The sequence below is a fragment of the Protomyctophum parallelum genome (assembly GCF_964188405.1).
Source record: "Protomyctophum parallelum genome assembly, chromosome: 14".
Lineage (NCBI taxonomy): Eukaryota > Metazoa > Chordata > Actinopteri > Myctophiformes > Myctophidae > Protomyctophum > Protomyctophum parallelum.
Window position 1 is genome coordinate 35,278,807 of NC_139709.1, and position 18,234 is coordinate 35,297,040.

Genomic DNA, 18,234 nt, shown 5'->3' on the forward strand with positions numbered 1-18,234 from the left:
AGTAGTAGAGCTGAGAGGGACACAGTGTAGGAGAGACAGATAGTAGTAGAGCTGAGAGGGACACAGTGTAGGAGAGACAGACAGTAGTAGAACTGAGAGGGAGACAGTGTAGGAGAGACAGATAGTAGTAGAGCTGAGAGGGACACAGTGTAGGAGAGACAGATAGTAGTAGAACTGAGAGGGAGACAGTGTAGGAGAGACAGACGGTAGGACAGTTGAAAGGGAGCCAGGGACACAACACAGCTAGGCAATAGAATACATTAATCTGGCCATTTGATTTGAGTTATTAAATTACATCCAAACTTAATTGACACGTGATAAAATACCTTATCTTTTAGATTTCCATCTGCTGTTGAAGCTTTCCAGGAATTAATTATAATTTATATCACTGTGAGTTATTAAAATGTGTATACACACTATATGTCACTGTCGGGCACATACCTTGTGTCTCCATATTTCAATTTGATTCCCTCATGAATTCATTCCCTAATTTCTGTCATACAAAAGAGTCATGAAAACTATAGCAGAAAAGAAAGAAAGCTGTGAGCTTGTAGACCTATTTTTAACAATTTGACAGAAGTGTGGTTTTATAAACATTAACCAATGAAAAGTATTAACAAAGAGCTTGTGACTAAATAATAACACAATACATTGGATCCATTGGAACATAAGTGCATTTCTACATTTCCTGAAAAGTAACCATTTGGATATTTAGTTGGACATTTGGTTTTAGCCTGACAGAGATGATATAGCCTACTATAACTGTGTGTGTGTGTGTGTGTGTGTGTGTGTGTGGATGCATGGGAAGGTGTGGAGTTGAGCTTGTATTTATTTTGCTTCCGTCCATGCGTGTGTGTGTGTGCATGTGCCTGTGTGTGATGGTGAGAGGGTGTTGTGAGGTATCCAGTCTGCATGCCTGTGTGCATGCACTGTACCTGTGTGTGTACGCTCTGTGCATGATGCTGAGAGCTCAGAGAGGGTGTCATGAGCTAGCTAGCCAGTTTGTATTACTCTGTTTGTGCGTGCGTGAGTGTGTGTGGGAAGTGTTGACAGGTGCCATATCAGCAGTTTTATTCTAAAGCACTCCACACCACAGCTGCCATGAATAGCACAAATAGCTGTAATTAACTTGAAATATGTGGTGCAGAAGAAGCAAACTGACGAGTCATGATTACTTAATTGGACCAATAAGACTTTATTCACAAGAGTTTTCTGTTTCACCGATAGAACAAAAATATCTTCTATTTGGATGTCTTGTTGAATATATACAGACTCAAACTCCATTGATAACACATGGAATATGACAAACAAGCGGGCAAAAGTAATGTAGAAATAAGGAAGCTAGCGGCATAGAGAGATGACACATCTGAGATGGATACGGTTGGCTGCAGGATTTGATTTGATTTACACTTTTTTGTAATGTCACTACTGGCTCTAATAACTGCTATTTGAGGAAAGGAAAGTATAGTTGTTGATATACTGCAAAAATACGTGTCTACTGCAACAGTCAAATGGTGATCTCATACTCCATTGATTTGCTCGTAGAACGTCCAATGTCCTTCTAACACAACACCCAGCTCTCATATAAGAATCTGACATTTTGACATTCAAAAACAGACACCTATACACACAAATCCAAAATAAACATCAGTACCAATAGATATAAGTTCTCAAAGTGGGGTCCAAGGACCCTGAGGGTCTCTTGAGAAGATTCCAAATGGACCCTTGCAGGTTTGTAACTCTGAGAGTGTTCCATTTTGGTACACTCTCAGAGTTATGGCTGTCCTTGAGTTTTAAAAGTTTAAGAACCATTGATGAAAAAACAATTACCTGTTGTTCTATCAAGCTATACTAACACATTGCAAACCATGGGGATGTTCCTGTCTGTCACAGAGTGGTGGAACGGCACCAAAATAGTGAAAAGTCATTTATCATTTATTATGTTGAGGTTTAATACATTTGGGAAAATGTTAGTTTGTTTAAACTGGTACTGTAAATACATGTTGATGACAATATCTTTGCACTTTTATAACATTTTTGAATACAGTACTTTTATTTGAAACCATGTATTTTCATATTGTGGGATTGTTACTTTTACTTATTTTTCTTGTACTTCTTCCACCATTGCTGTCAGACTAATTGGTGTGGCCATTATGCTTAAGATAGGGCCACTACAGAAATGTTCATGTATGATGCTGTTGTTGCCTTTGGTGTGTTTAGAAAATAAACTACAACATCCAGCATCCAGTGTCGTAAAGAACTACAGAACTACAGACTGGATGGAAAAGAGTCCGATGCATCGGGCTGATAGTAGCATTTTGGACCATACTTTGTCGACTAAGAATGCCAATATGGCAAAAAATATGTTTTTGTTTCTTTCAAAATAGATACTTGTTGAAAAATATGTTAGTTATCTGATATAATTCTATTTTCTTCCTCCCATCTACTTTGAATGGACAGGGAATAAAATCTCAGTCACTACTCTTAAATGGTAATAGTAGCCTACTTGAACTGTAAAATAAATAGGTTAAACGATAAACATGCACCTTTGGTAGGGTACTGACTGAGTCCACTATATTACTTTTCAGAATAATGATCATAATTAGAGTGAGAGTCAGAGAGAGAGAAAGAGAGAGAGAGAGAATATTGGCCTTCCATAATCAGCCTTGAAAATCTATATGGACCACCTTCACCAAAAACATTGTAAATACGCTATTCATGCACTAGAATCGAGGATGTGAGTCAATGCTACATATTGTACACACGCGCACGAGCACACACAGACAGTCTTAGTTCCATTTGTCTTGGAGGCTAGCGGTGGAATGATTAATAAATTCATTATTCATCAGGTTTTTTTCACGATACAATTTTAGCAATTTAACTATTTGTTGTGTCATACAAAACTAATAAATTACCGTATGTGATGTAAAAAGTAACTGTGATTTCTGCCCGACAACAAACGATATGGACTGGCAAGACTGCGGCTCACCCAACTGGAATGGTGCTCTAGTCTGCAGACAAGCAGACACTTGTTAGTGTGCTGTTTTATTAAGGCAGGCCCAAGCCAATAAACAACCACTCCATCTCTCCGTCTATTATTCCCAGTGGCTTCAGTGCTTGTACTGACAACTATACTAATCATAATAACAACAGACGTGTGGGTTGGATCGGTGATTGATGTTAATGTGGTAACATGATGATATCATAATGAAACAAAAAAATAATACACAGCACTTATCAATATGTGACACGGATACTGAATTTACCCACACACGCACGCACGTGCGCGCGTGCGCACGCACGCACACACCGAAAACTAATTGGTATCCAGTACTGGTCGAGAAACCAAGAAAATATTTAATCCATCCATTTTAAATGCTTGGAGATGACATAAAGGAGACTCTAGGGGGTGTCTAGTCTATAATTCCTACGGATATTAAGGTATGGGCGGAACCACGTTCACAATAAGAGGAGAGGAGAGGAAAGGAGAAGAGAGGGGAGGGGAGGACAGGAGAGGAGAGGAGGCCATCTGCGTCTCACTGAGGAAGCGCTTTGAGGATGACGTTCACCTCCTCTGCTACCGCCGTCAACGCAAACTCAAATTGATCCTAGAGAGAGAGAGAGAGAGAGAGAGAGAGACAGGAAAAATTAAGAAGAGAGGAATGGGAATAAATACAGAATAAATACGTACAACTTCACAGGTGGTACTTAGCTTGCGCTGGCCGTAATTGGGGAGATTACTACTCAAGCACTTCCGTTTTCCCCCGCTCGCAGACCTCCATTGTAAGAAAAGGCTATTATCAGCATTAGCTCACACTAGCTATCTTTCTCGAGAAATGTTTATATTTCAATCGCAATACAATGAACAATCCGGAATCAGATCCAAACCTCGGATGTCTGATCAGCACAACGGACAGCGACGTAGTTTTCGAGAAAAGAGCCAGAGAAGATCGTAATTAGTTTATGCATTCGCTAGCACATTCCGTGCATGCGGGCTGGCGTTGTCTATAGCAACCGGCTCAGGGCTCAAAGTTGTTTTTTAACGGTGCTGTTTCAAATCCATACAGTATGTAAAGTGATATAAAAGTCAATCGCAGGCAATAGATGGCTGTAACAGCAGACAACGTGTTATAAACATTATTTTGTTGGTTTTATATTTTAAAACACTTCCCCATGTAATTTCAAGGTTGCATAGCTGCAAGGATCACTGTTGAGAAACAGTGATCTTTATTGTTCCATTACAGGTTTACAGGTCTAAATAAGTGGGTTAAATTATTTTTTATGATTTAAATATATTTTTTCTGCAGTCTATTCCAGTGGTTCGCAACCGTTTCAGGCCGTGATCACCCCAAATAATCATATTTGAACTGGGGACCCCCCATCCTGACAAGCACTTGGAATTGTAGGAGTTGAGGCGCATTACATTTAGCTTGTCTCGGTTCCACAGATAAATATTGTACCGTACGCCTCGCGTTCCCAATTTTAGCCTCTTTCTTATATTATTTGAAAAGTTGGCCAACGTTTGACCAGTGTTTTATAGTATAGTTAGTTGATTACCCCCCCCCCCCTTTTTGTTATTAGGAAGGTCTTAAAAGTTCTAAAATTGGCACTTTCAAGCTGTCATCAGGCCCCCCCAAAAGATCATGACCCACCCAGACCCCCAGGTGGACAACTACTGATCCATGCAATACCTGAGCGGGGGTGGGAAATAAATAGATTTACAGTACTGTAGGCCTACTTACTGTAAATACAATTTTTACTTTACTTTACTTGAGTATTTCCAATTTCTAATACTTTCTACTCCACTACATCTCAGATCTAAATATTGTACTTTTACTCAACTACATTCATTTGAAATCCTTAATTAGTAGTTACTTTGTAGATTTAGATTATTATTACAAATCTTACATGAACCACTTCAGCCCTATATACATTTTGGCCATTACTGTAGCAGATCTACAAACTCACAATGAATCACATTGCAACACTGTCAGCATGTAGATCTGATATTTTCAAAAGATTTGAAAACTTGAAATGAGACATTCTAAAGAATACTTTCTACTTTTGGTACTTTAAGTACATTTTAATGCCAACACCTTATTACCTTTGCACTTTTACTCAAGTACATTTTTATTTCCGGACTTTTACTTGTACTGTAATTAAGGGAGTATTTCGGCATCGCAGTACATTGATACTTTTACTTAAGTAAAAAATGTGAGTACTTTTTCCACCACAGTGAGCGAGCCTGCAGTGTTCCCAGAATCAATGTGACCGCGACCGCTGGGCGATAGCGGGCTGGTTCAGGAGGATCCGTGGTTTTCATAACAATAAAGGCAGCGCTTGGATCGATACGGTGACTGTTGTCTCTCTAATTACCCTCACAGATCACTCCACCGCGGCTTTATGAGCGCTGCGTCGCCGCCGCATATAGCACCACTTTATTACAGCCTCAATCATACACGTTTTTAATATCTCACGTCTCCCATTGATGTACGGTCGTAATAAATGCTTTACAATCTATGATCTCTGTACTGTGCTGTACTTGAGGACGTTCATTTAACCCGTTCAAACCGGGAACGCATCCGTGTCATTTTAGATTAACTTTGGTTGTTCAAAAAGAGCAGATTATGCAAGCTCGTAGCTTGTACATCTGACATTTTGTGCAAATGTATGCAAATCTTTGAATATATATATTTTTAAAGCGAAGGTTTGTAGGACAAATCTCAGCTTCTGGGGGTCCGTGGAACACAATGTTTTGAGATGGGGGTCCTCTGTCAAATATATAGTACTGTATTGCAACTTTCAGAGTCCTTGACTCTGAAGTTTACTCATATAGTAACATACGATTGTCAGAAAATTGTTGGTCTTAATGGGTTAAACCGCTCGATTTATTGCACTGTTTAATACATGCCGTTGTCCTGCAGAAACCTTGTATCTATTTCAGTCCTTATGTTTGTTTTAGAAAATGAATAATGCCCTACTTACAAGAGTGTTGTACAAGAGTTTTGAGCTTGTCGATCGGCTGTTTCAGCTACTTTTGAAAAAAAAAAATTAAGTGAAAGTGGTTTATATGTCTGTGTGTTTTTTCTGGCCAATACGTGTGGTGGGGGGCTCAGAGTGCGTCCACTATGGAAAGTAGGCTTTCAACTCCACAAAACCATCTTTGTATTGGTGAGTAGCGGAAATGTTCTTTTTATTTTTGCAGCAGTCGACAGGCAGTGCCGGGCAGTGCAGCCTTTCATGCGTGTGCAGGAAGTTGAAAAAACCATATCGTTAAGGAGAAGTCCTTAATGCTATGAACCAGAACTAGGGTTAACCGAGAACATTAAGGAGAAGACCTTAATGCTATGAACCAGAGCTAGGGTTAACCCAGAACATTAAGGAGAAGACCTTAATGCTATGAACCAGAGCTAGGGTTAACCCAGAACATTAAGGAGAAGACCTTAATGCTATGAACCAGAGCTAGGGTTAACCCAGAACATTCCATTAGCTGAAGCTTTCCACAACCTGTGAAGTTCTGTGATGTTTTTTTCTTTTCTTTCTTTTTTCTCCTTTATGACCAGAACCAGCCCTGAAGGGGAAGGTACAGTACGTCATAACACAATTTTATGACTCTCTATTTCAGGGGTTGTGAGCTTGTAGATTATTATATTTGTATATTTTCAGCCGTAATCTGAGTTCTAGGTTCCCAGACCTCAGGGTTATAGCACTGAGCAGGGCCCACGTTCCGAGAACCTTAAAGATGGAGTGCCATAGCTTTGTACTTTTTCTGTTTTGTATATGACTCACAGCCCTTTGTCTTTATCTGAAAGCCAGCCGTAGCGCATGGAAACAAAGCCTGAACCCTTGAAATGTTGCTTCATGGCACAACACGTTCACTTAGTTTAAGATATTCTGGGGGCTTTTCTGCCTTTATCCCGATAGTCCAGTGGAGCCGGACAGGAATCAAGGAGAGACAGTCGACTAAAAAGTATGATGAAAAATGTTCGTCGACTACCTTTTTTCACTGATGAAAACAAAATAAAAACAAAATAAAAACTAATCTAATAATATCACTAACACTAACACAAAATGTATTGACAATTTCATCAACAAATAAAAAACTAGACTACGATGTTAAGGAGGGACTAGTGAAGAACAGATCCAGCAGAACAAAAAGACAAGACATTTTACATTTGGTGGTGTTTGGTGTTAGTGTTGGTGTTAAAAATAGCCGATCTACAAGCTTTGCAACGTTTTGCCTTGCAATGCTTTGTGAGCTTGTAGATTGTCTATTTTCAGCATGCAACAAAGTGTTAAATCAGCCATTACAATGTCACCAAGGCCATGGCCATAACAGGGTGAAAGGTACCTTGGTTTGCACCATGGCTGGTCTCTGGTCTCTCAGGTGCTCCAGGGTTGCAGCTATGTCGATCTCCTTGGCACCTGAAAAACATACACATTTTAACCACTTAGACCTCATTGCCCGGAGTCCCTCAGGGCTCTATAGGAGACTAGTGAGCTATTATAGGAAAAGTTTCTGCTAGCCTCACAACAAGTTGCACCTTGTGAGCTTGGCGAATGGCGAAAGTCTTACCACGATAAGGATGCTTGGATTTAATAAGTGGTCACTTATTAAATTGATTTGTGTCCACATTTATGAAATACATTTCAAAGGGCCCAAACATTTGTTTCAGTTGCCTCTGATGCCATTATGTGTGCACTCAAAATAACCTGCGTGTCAGTGCATGGGTACAAACTATACAGAATCCAGCACACATGTATGTACACATTCACCATCAACATATACTGTCATACACTTCCATCTGCCATATTACTATAATGCTGGGAAGCTTATGGGTGCAGAAGGCACCTTCTCCTACAAACAGGGAAGCTTATGGGTGCAGAAAGCATCTTCTCCTACAAACAGGGAAGGTTATGGGTGCAGAAAGCATCTTCTCCTACAAACAGGGAAGGTTATGGGTGCAGAAAGCATCTTCTCCTACAAACAGGGAAGGTTATGGGTGCAGAAAGCATCTTCTCCTACAAACAGGGAAGGTTATGGGTGCAGAAAGCATCTTCTCCTACAAACAGGGAAGGTTATGGGTGCAGAAAGCATCTTCTCCTACAAACAGGGAAGGTTATGGGTGCAGAAAGCATCTTCTCCTACAAACAGGGAAGGTTATGGGTGCAGAAAGCATCTTCTCCTACAAACAGGGAAGGTTATGGGTGCAGAAAGCACCTTCTCCTACAAACAGGGAAGGTTATGGGTGCAGAAAGCATCTTCTCCTACAAACAGGGAAGGTTATGGGTGCAGAAAGCATCTTCTCCTACAAACAGGGAAGGTTATGGGTGCAGAAAGCACCTTCTCCTACAAACAGGGAAGGTTATGGGTGCAGAAAGCACCTTCTCCTCCTATATACTCTCCTCGACCGCCTAATGGATTGAATTGAACAGTATGTTGCAAGCTGCTTTTACTTACACTTGGACAACACCGTAATCCTCAAGCCTCTGACCACCAGCCTGTGGACATGGCCTAAGCTGACAAATATAAAATCTATCTCTCTCTCCCTCTCCCTCTCCCTCTCCCTCTCCCTCTCCCTCTCCCTCTCCCTCTCCCTCTCCCTCTCTCTCTCTCTCTCTCTCTCTCTCTCTCTCTCCTATGATATCAGTGTAAGAGCACATACTGTACAGTACACTATAGTACGGGTCCAATGCCTGATATTTGGGTCCGATTACCAATGTTTTGACTGATATCTTGTCAAAATTATTTTTTTAACGTTAAAGTTTCTATTTTAGAACATTTTACGTATGAGCAAACAAGTAAATATACCCCCCATCCCCAAATTGCCAATTTATAAAGCTAACAATGCACTGAAACATAACACATCGTAAGCTTGCAGATCTGCAATTTTAAAGCATTTTAGAAAGTTTCATTGTTCACCTATAATGTCCCAATGTGCCTTGCATGGTTTCCTCTAGCTGCCATCGGTGTGTGAATGTGTGTGTGAATGGGTGAATGTAATGCACAATCATCAAACAACTATTTAATAAAAGAAGAAAGTCAATAATGACTGATATATCAGCCCAAACAAGACATTGACCTTTTGCCATCTTGTTGAGGACCATGTCAATCAGAATGTATGTTCCACTGCGTCCAGCCCCATCACTGAAAATGTGCACGCGCACGCGCACGCGCACACGCACACGCACACACACACACACACACACACACACACACACACACACACACACACACACACACACACACACACACACACACACACATTAATATATATATTTAAACACACAGACACAGTGTTTATACGGTAGACCAGAATCGCAACACGTTGTGAGCTTGTAGGTCTGCCTGTGACAGTGACAGACTGTTAATTAGAAAGTAAAAGTCTCCTGGCCGTGGTCCAATTGAAGTCATTTGCATGTCTTGTTTGTGATGTGTTCATGTTTATGCCTCTATGCTGGTATTTCTTGTTTGTGATGTGTTCATGTAACATGTTATGCCTCTATGCTGGTATTTGTCATTTCTATCTTTCGTACACAGTGTTAAGCACATTTAAGCTAATTTTGCTGATTTTACTTCAGACATGCTAGTGATTGTCCAGAGATTTTGAAGTTGTGTGAATTTCTGCCTCTGTGTGTATTTATATGCAAATATCATGACCAATGGCATTGCAAGACTAAACAATTAACATCAATTAAAGTTGTTAAAGGGTTAAAGGTGATGTAAGTGATATCTTTTTGGTTAAAACTAAAAGGTTTTTGGCTACAAAGTTAAAGCTTGATATACTGATAGTAACCGTTAAGGGGTTAAGGCACTCGAACATCTCTAAATATTACGGCCCAACATACAGCCGTGTGAAGTGGTTCAGATGAGATATGAGATGAGATAAGATATACTTTATTGTCCCACGAGGGGAAATTTGTCTTGGGCAAAAGTGCAGTAATACATCAACGTTTTTAAAACACAGACAAACAATACACAATAGCAGCATTGTACAAGGTATAGTATCACAGGTATAGGTTATTAGACAATATGCCATTCTTTATCCGCAAGTAATAAACATTTTCTGTGAATTACGCATTTAGGAGCTTCCACTGTGCGTAAACGTTACCTTGCGGCCACACAACCCACTATTCATTTTGCCAACACCTATATTTGCGGGTGGAGGTGTGTCTGCAAGTGTGTCGATGCACTTTCCCTATATTTGCTATCTTATGCACACAGGTTTAGGACAATGGAAAGAGCCTCTTCAAACCACCCCTAATGCAAATCCCTTTTTATAAAAGAATGGCTCCTGATTTGGAGCTGCCTCAACGCAGAACATTCACTGCAGCTCAGAGGTCTGCAGCTCAGAGGTCTCGTTCTGTCTTAATTCTCCACAAATATACAATTAGTGTAATATTACTACTTATATGCCGTTGTTGTTCAGTCACTGCACTTTGGCTTTGCAAGAAGGCATCTTCTTGAGTTTTTTATTTTATTTAAAGAAAATGTTTTGAAATGGTTTTGAACATGCCCTAAATAGTGTGTAGAACAAACAGAATGCCCCAAATAGTGTGTAGAAAAAACAGAATGGAAATGTAAAAAGATTACATTTCCATGATGAATACTTGCCTGCAGTGGACTATGATAGGACAAGAGCGCCCCCTGTAGCACTTGTTAACTTTTCTGCAAACAGAAGAAAAAGCACAGGCACACACAGAGACACACACACACACACACACACACACACACACACACACACACACACACACACACACACACACACACACACACACACACACACACACACACACACACACATACATTTAAAGACAAATTGTGTGACTGTTGCCTACTGTCGTGATTTCATCATCAAATGGATTTTTTATACTGTACAACACATTCAGCCTGTCAACATGCAGGGATACGCTAACACTGTTCCACTGCAACGCACACAAACAGGTGGAATACATTCAATGAAATGCCATGTGAGCAGTGTGGGGTCTGGGGACCCCCGGAGGTACTTGAGAAGGGGGTTCCAGGGGGTCCATGTGAGCAGTGTGGGGTCTGGGGACCCCCGGAGGTACTTGAGGAGGAGGTTCCAGGGGGTCCCCAGCAAAATGAGTTAACATCACTATCTGCTTAACTACCGTACATAATTCTTGATTAAATCTTAATGTGGAACAATCCTGAAAACACAAAACTGTCTCAAAATCTTTTGTGATGGCTGGGGGATCGTTGACATGAAAATGTTTGAGAACAACCCATCTAGAGAAGGGATACGGTTGAGTAGTAACTGTACAAATGGAACCAAATGGACCCGTACGGTTTATGTAACTCTGAGAGTGTATAAATGAAACCAAATGGACCCACACGGTCTCGGTATAACTTAGAGCAGGGGTACTCAACTGGCGGACCGCGGTCCGCGACCGGACCGCGGACCACCTCTTTGCGGACCACCCAAAAAAAATATATATATATATCTTTTTTTTTTTTTTAAGTTAATAATATAAATACACGCGCAGTGTGGCCTGCCAGGGCGTATAACTCCCGGCCTGATTTGGAGTTCCACTCCGGGCCTGCACTTTGCACCCCATTATTGGTTCTGGGTGGAAGGGGATCTGATTTGTATAAGCTTGACTTGACGCATGGGACCGGACCTCAGTCTTATTAAAAATTGTGGACCTTCATCATTTCTAGTTGAGGACCCCTGACTTAGAGTGTACAAATGGAACCAAATGGACCCGTACGATTTCTGTAACTCTGACAGTGTGTGTACAAATGGAACCAAATGGACCCATACAGTTTCTGTATAACTCAGAGTGTAAAATGAAACCAAATGGACCGTATACAGATGATCAGTCTCTGTATAACTCAGAGTGTACAAATGGAACCAAATGGACCGTACACAGATGATCAGTCTCTGTATAACTCAGAGTGTACAAATGGAACCAAATGGACCGTACACAGATGATCAGTCCCTGTATAACTCAGAGTGTACAAATGGAACCAAATGGACCGTATACAGATGATCAGTCCCTGTATAACTCAGAGTGTACAAATGGAACCAAATGGACCGTATACAGATGATCAGTCCCTGTATAACTCAGAGTGTACAAATGGAACCAAATGGACCGTATACAGATGATCAGTCCCTGTATAACTCAGAGTGTACAAATGGAACCAAATGGACCGTATACAGATGATCAGTCCCTGTATAATGTCAGAGTGTACAAATGGAACCAAATGGACCGTATACAGATGATCAGTCCCTGTATAACTCAGAGTGTACAAATGGAACCAAATGGACCGTACACAGGAAAAGGGGGAGTTAAATGAACAGTGTATAGGTGGGGTCCCAACAAGTATATGAACATGGTATCAAATGGCCTAACGCTTATCAAACTGCATGCAGGGGGTTCTTGAAATTAAAACGTTGTTCGTTCAACTGCACCCGAGAAAAACAGACAAAAGGCATAAATTAAATAAAAACCCTGATGCTATTTGAAGGGGGGGGGGGGGGGGTGGAAGGAAAAAGTCAGATCCCTGGAGCAGATAGCCAGTGTGATGTTACCATGGTAACAGCCAGTGTGTGTGTGTGTGTGTGTGTGTGTGTGTGTGTGTGTGTGTAAAGGGTTGGGGGGGATTCAAAGGAGGCACTCCCAAAGATTCAAGCTTGAGAGAGGACGAAAGGGAGAGATTGCAAGACAGGGAAAGAGAGGGTACAATGGGTTGGGTGGGGGTGGCAGGGGGGGGGGGGGGGGTTGTAAGTCAAGCGAATCATGAGCAAGCAAAAAGGGGAGAGGTCATCACGGGTTGCTGATCACAGCGTGGAGAGACAGAGAGATGGAGGGCGGGGAGATCAGGAGAGGAGAGGAGGACCATGGGGTCTCTTGGTTGCAGAGTTACAGTCTCCAATGATCACTTTTGTGACTATGCAACTGGACTCATATTACTAGCTGCAACATCACAAAAATGACACTGGCCACTGCGAGTTAGCTGGAAACACCATAGAGGAGGGAGGGAGGGAGGGAGAGAGAGAGAGAGAGAGAGAGAGAGAGAGAGAGAGAGAGAGAGAGAGAGAGAGAGAGAGTTGGGGGTGGTGGTGGTGGTGGGGGGGGGGGGGGGTTAGAGAGGCAGGCTGGTGAGTGGAAGGTTTAACTCTATCCCAGCAGCCCACTTAGATGTGGTTGTACTGGTCAGCTCCCAGTGGTCAACAGTAGAAGACTGTGGTTGTACTGGTCAGCTCCCAGTATCACAGAATGTGGTTATACTGGTCAGCTCCCAGTATAACAGAATGTGGTTGTACTGGTCAGCTCCCAGTATAACAGTAGAAGACTGTGGTTGTACAGGTCATCTCCCAGTATAACAGAATGTGGTTGTACTGGTCAGCTCCCAGTATAACAGTAGAAGACTGTGGTTGTACTGGTCAGCTCCCAGTATAACATAATGTGGTTGTACTGGTCAGCTACCAGTATAACAGTAGAAGACTGTGGTTGTACTGGTCAGCTCCCAGTATAACAGTAGAAGACTGTGGTTGTACTGGTCAGCTCCCAGTATACTAGCAGAAGACTGTGGTTGCACTGGTCAGCTCAAGTTTCTTAGGAAACACAAATGTAACTCTATCTAACAGCTACATTCTAACCATCAAATATAATATTTTATAAACCTATACAGTACTAACTATGTGTAACTAATAGTTAGAACATAACTGTAAATAGGTTACACTGTTACAGCATTGGTTCCCAAAACTTTCTGGAACCAGGCCCGCCTATTAAATCATAGATGGCATGGGCCTAGCCCTATATATGGCAAATAAGCCATGCATTGCAAAACAATAAATCAACGCCCTCGGTGGTCCGTGTGGTCTGACTTAATGGGAAGTAAATATATCTATTTAGGGCTCCCAGAAGAAAACAGGGTTGTGTGTGTTTTGGGGGCGATGGTTCCGGTTACCGCTGGGAATGGCAGAACTTATATAACCACAGGTAACATTCTATGTGATAACTAGTGTGAAAGTGGTGCGCCTCAGTCAGCAGTGAGTGATGTTATAAATAAGCACGCCATCAGGAGTGTCCTGGCGGGACTGAGATTGAAGAGAGAATACAAGTGTGAACTGTGCAGTGGTTTCTGCTGAAAGGCAATCGAAGCGTGTTATCGAGTGGAAACCTTGTATGTAAAAAAAATTATAATAATAATAAACAATCCCTTTTCATTGTTATTTCATAAACCTTTTTTAAATGGTGAAAAGCGTCCTAACAAGCTCAGAACAAGATATTCTATGTTCGCTACTTTTGTGTGACACTCTTGGTATGGTGACTGAGTAGGGCATTATTTTACAAAACAGAAAGAAAAAAACATCATAAAGTTGAAATGTGGAGTTACAAGGTTTCTTCCCAGACGGCAATCAGAAAGAAAAGACATCTTAAGCGTCAGGCTCCGGCATTCTGCTCTGACCTCTCCTGCTCCGTCAGTGAAAAGGTCATCTTTCCTAAATGATTGTGGCTTGAGATGACATCTTTGTTGTAATAAAAGCTCTGGTCCACCAAAACACCTTCATGGATCTGTACACAATATATATATATATATATATATATATATATATATATATCTGTCTGTCTGTCTGTCTGTCTGTCTGTTTGTAGAAGCAAATTGCACAGTTTGGACTCAACAGCCAACATGGTTACAGTAGAGGAGCTGCATGAGGTGAGACAGCGAGTACAGAAGGATGGCGTTGGCGTTATTGAGCGGACGATGCTCGACGGGTATTTGCGGAGATGCTTTTCCTGGCGATTCGGGTCAGAAGTTTCAAAACATATGGATCTTTAGGAGGGAGTGGAGCGAGGGTTTTGGAGGCCACTGGTCTATATCACACACACGCTCGCTCTCACTCAGCGCTTAAGATGCCGTACGCCTCAGCGGACAGAGATAACGCTGCCTGGGGCATCCAGGAGGAAAAATCTTACCGCCTCGTACCGTACAGGAAGAAAACCTTCTTTATAAATGTGTCTGGTTCCCAAACACTGGGTCGGGGCCCATTTTTATGGGTCCCTTCATTTATTATTCCTTTATTTTTATGGGTCCACTTTATAGTTTGTTTCCTACATTTTGTTTTTAATTATAATTATTTCAAAACATTACTAAAAAGAAAGGAAAAACATTCTCAAAAAATAATGAATGATTCTGTCAGATAACTCACGAATAGATTGAACAAATAGAATTATAGAATGAGAATATAAGTGTTCATATAATATTTTATCTTGGAGTTCGGCTCTGCTACATTTTCCTCCCTGCTTGGCACAATTATACAACCATCATTAACAACATATCAGTGAGACAATAACATCAGAAATAGTAGCCCACCGGTGGTGCTGGGGTGGTGGCAAAAAGATCACAATGACAACCAGGAACGCAACAGAAGGAATGCAGAAAGATGGCAGCCTTGGGTGAGCTTAAATACCCCGCCCGGGCCCAGGCCGTAGCGTAACGGTCTGGGCACCGGACTGGTAATCCAGTCGCAGTGTGCCGCGGGTTCGACTCCCGGACCCGACACGGCCTTTACTGCATGTCATCCCCCCATCTCTCTCCCGTTTCCTGTCAGCCTACTGTCTGTCCCTTCAAAAATCAATAAAAGGCGTAAGCCGCAAAAAAATATCTTAAAAAAAAAAAAAAAAAATACCCCGCCCAAATGGTCAGCTGATTGGGTGAGCTTAAATACCCCGCCCAAATGGTAAACTGATTGGGTGAGCTTAAATACCCCGCCCAAATGGTCAGCTGATTGCCGCGACAGCGTATGACATGTGGGAGTTGCATAGCACTGAATGAGACCCTCAGGTATATTTGCCAGAGCTAACCGGTATGTATCATATGTGCTATTTTCACTAGTTTGGGTCCCGGGCAAACTGGTAAATTTTCTCTTTTGGGTCTCGAGCTAAAGAGTTTGGGAACCACTGTCTTAGTCTTCCTTATGCAAGGACATCACACAGTATTATGTTCTTCAGTGAGGTTTCTTTTGTGTTATTCTATAAACTTGCCCTTTAAAAAGATCATTCAGACCAATACGATAAACTATGCTTTAGAGATTTTATAAAGATGCAACCTGTAAAAGCAGTCGACTTCACTGTTCTCAACATGTCACGTCACGACGCGTTCTGATCGATCGAGCCTTTAGATCTGCTGCCCTTAAAAAATAATAATAATACAAACAAATGAATTGAACTTTTTAAATCTCGACCCTGACAAACACCCCATTACTACAAAACTAATAAAACCTAAAACTAAAACTAAGCCTTTTCACAAAGTACAAGAAACCCACGGCCACATATAAACAGAACTAAACTGAAATTGAACAAAATTAAATTAAAAATAAATGAAACATTCAAAGCTATTATAACCTTGGCCGCAACAAAGTCTGAAATCATTAAGGAGCAGAGTGATGTTCTCTCCCGCCGTCAGAGCTTTTTCTAAAGACTAATAATTAACATATGAAAGGAATTAAATGAGAAAATACAAAACCAGGCTGTTGCAAAGAGATGCCATAACTCTGTGGAACTGTGGAATTGAATCATGGTTATTTGATAACTGTTCTGAAGGCCTCCGACTGAAAAGAAAAATATAATTATGCTCAGGTTTTTCCTAAAAATGTATTTGTCTCTTGCTGTGTTCAAACGTCTTCCATTTAGTTTCGAGGTCATTCTGCTTGTTTAATATGCTGTGCGTGATATTTTGTGGTAGGAAACACAAGTCGTGAACTGGAAGTTAAAGCCATATATATGTTAAATCTATCGGCATGTTTTTTTATGTCACATACAACGCCTTTAAGTTGCTTTAAAGGTGTCCTAAGTCCTCTCCTACCTGCGGAAGTCGAGCAGCGTGCGGCTGGCCTCCGGCACGGCGCTGTTGAGCCATGTGAGGAAGTGAAACTGGGTGACGGTTCGAGTTTCGTTGGTCTGCATGTTCTTCAGGTAGAAGCTACGAACCAGGAAGTCATCGCACCAGATGTGTTCCGACACCAGGTTCACCTGCAGAGGACAAACACAGTGGGGTTGGCCCAGGCGGTGACGTAACCGTCTGGGCACCCGACTGGTAATCCAGTCGCAGTGTGCCGCGGGTTCGACTCCCGAGCCCGACACGGCCTTTACTGCATGTCATCCGCCCATCTCTCTCCCGTTTCCTGTCAGCCTACTGTCTGTCCCCTCAAAAAAACCAATAAAAGGCGTAAGCCGCAAAAATATCTTAAAAAATAAAAAACACAGTGGGGTTAAAGTGTATTCCTGATGAAGACCTGAGAGGCTCCAAACGTCCACTATGGTGAGCAACCTTAATAAATACTTTTTCAAAGCTTTGAAGCATTACTCAGTGTGCAGACCTTACTGGTGTGTTTTCCTTACCTCGTAGATGTGGTAGAGGTTGGAGCCCTCGTCGGGCCAGTAGTGGTAGCACTGCTTCAGCCCGCTCTCTGTCAGAGGGGTCAGCATCACGATGACCACGCAGCCGTTCTCCCACACCATCTGCACACACACACACACACACACACACACACACACACACACACACACACACACACACACACACACACACACACACACACACACACACACACACACACACACACACACACACACACACACACACACACACACACACACGTTTGTTAGGGGTGGGACGATTCACGGTTCACGTTCGATCCCGATATCTGATTTGATTTATATTGTGATTCTTAATTATAATGTGATTTGATTTGATATTGTGATCTACACACACGCACGCACGAACACACGTACGTACTGTATGCATGCACGCACGCATGCACAGGCAGAGTGAGAATGCTGCAATGTTGTGTGGGAAGGTCTGATAATTTGCCCGTGACATGCAGAGGGCTGTGAGCCGGTTCTTCTCTCTCTTTGAAACGTCACGTCAGCAGGTGTTCCAGAACAAACAAGCCTGACTGGTACGCTACTGATTGGGTAAAATTGGTATCTGAAATGTTTTTAGTTTTTTGTCTATACTAGCTGGAGAGACCCCAAGAGCCCTGTTACTGAACAAACAGAATAAAGAGCGTTCACATGTTAGCTAAAAAAAAAAAAACGGGAAATGATGTAGACCTCGCGAGGCTCCAATGTGGAGTTCATGTGACCAGCTTGAGACACCAGTCATCTGGCTGGCTGGCTGGGTCTGTCCGAGCATGAAAATAGAGTTTGGTTGGTTTTCACAACCAAGTGTCACTGTTGCGCAGCCTAACACACACACAC

At 41.9% G+C, this 18,234-nt stretch overlaps 1 protein-coding gene across 1 annotated transcript in view; it reads right to left on the reverse strand.

Annotated features, from left to right (window-relative positions):
• Nucleotides 1-3,536: 3,536 nt before the first annotated feature.
• Nucleotides 3,537-18,234, reverse strand: part of LOC310871279 (receptor-type tyrosine-protein phosphatase N2-like) — a gene marked incomplete at both ends in the record, with an annotated part of 183,112 nt that continues 168,414 nt past the window's right edge. The window contains 6 exon segments of the mRNA XM_083782764.1: nucleotides 3,537-3,608; nucleotides 7,352-7,425; nucleotides 9,084-9,148; nucleotides 10,616-10,669; nucleotides 16,838-17,004; nucleotides 17,374-17,493. Of these exon segments, the coding sequence (XP_083638890.1) occupies nucleotides 3,537-3,608; nucleotides 7,352-7,425; nucleotides 9,084-9,148; nucleotides 10,616-10,669; nucleotides 16,838-17,004; nucleotides 17,374-17,493 (552 nt within the window).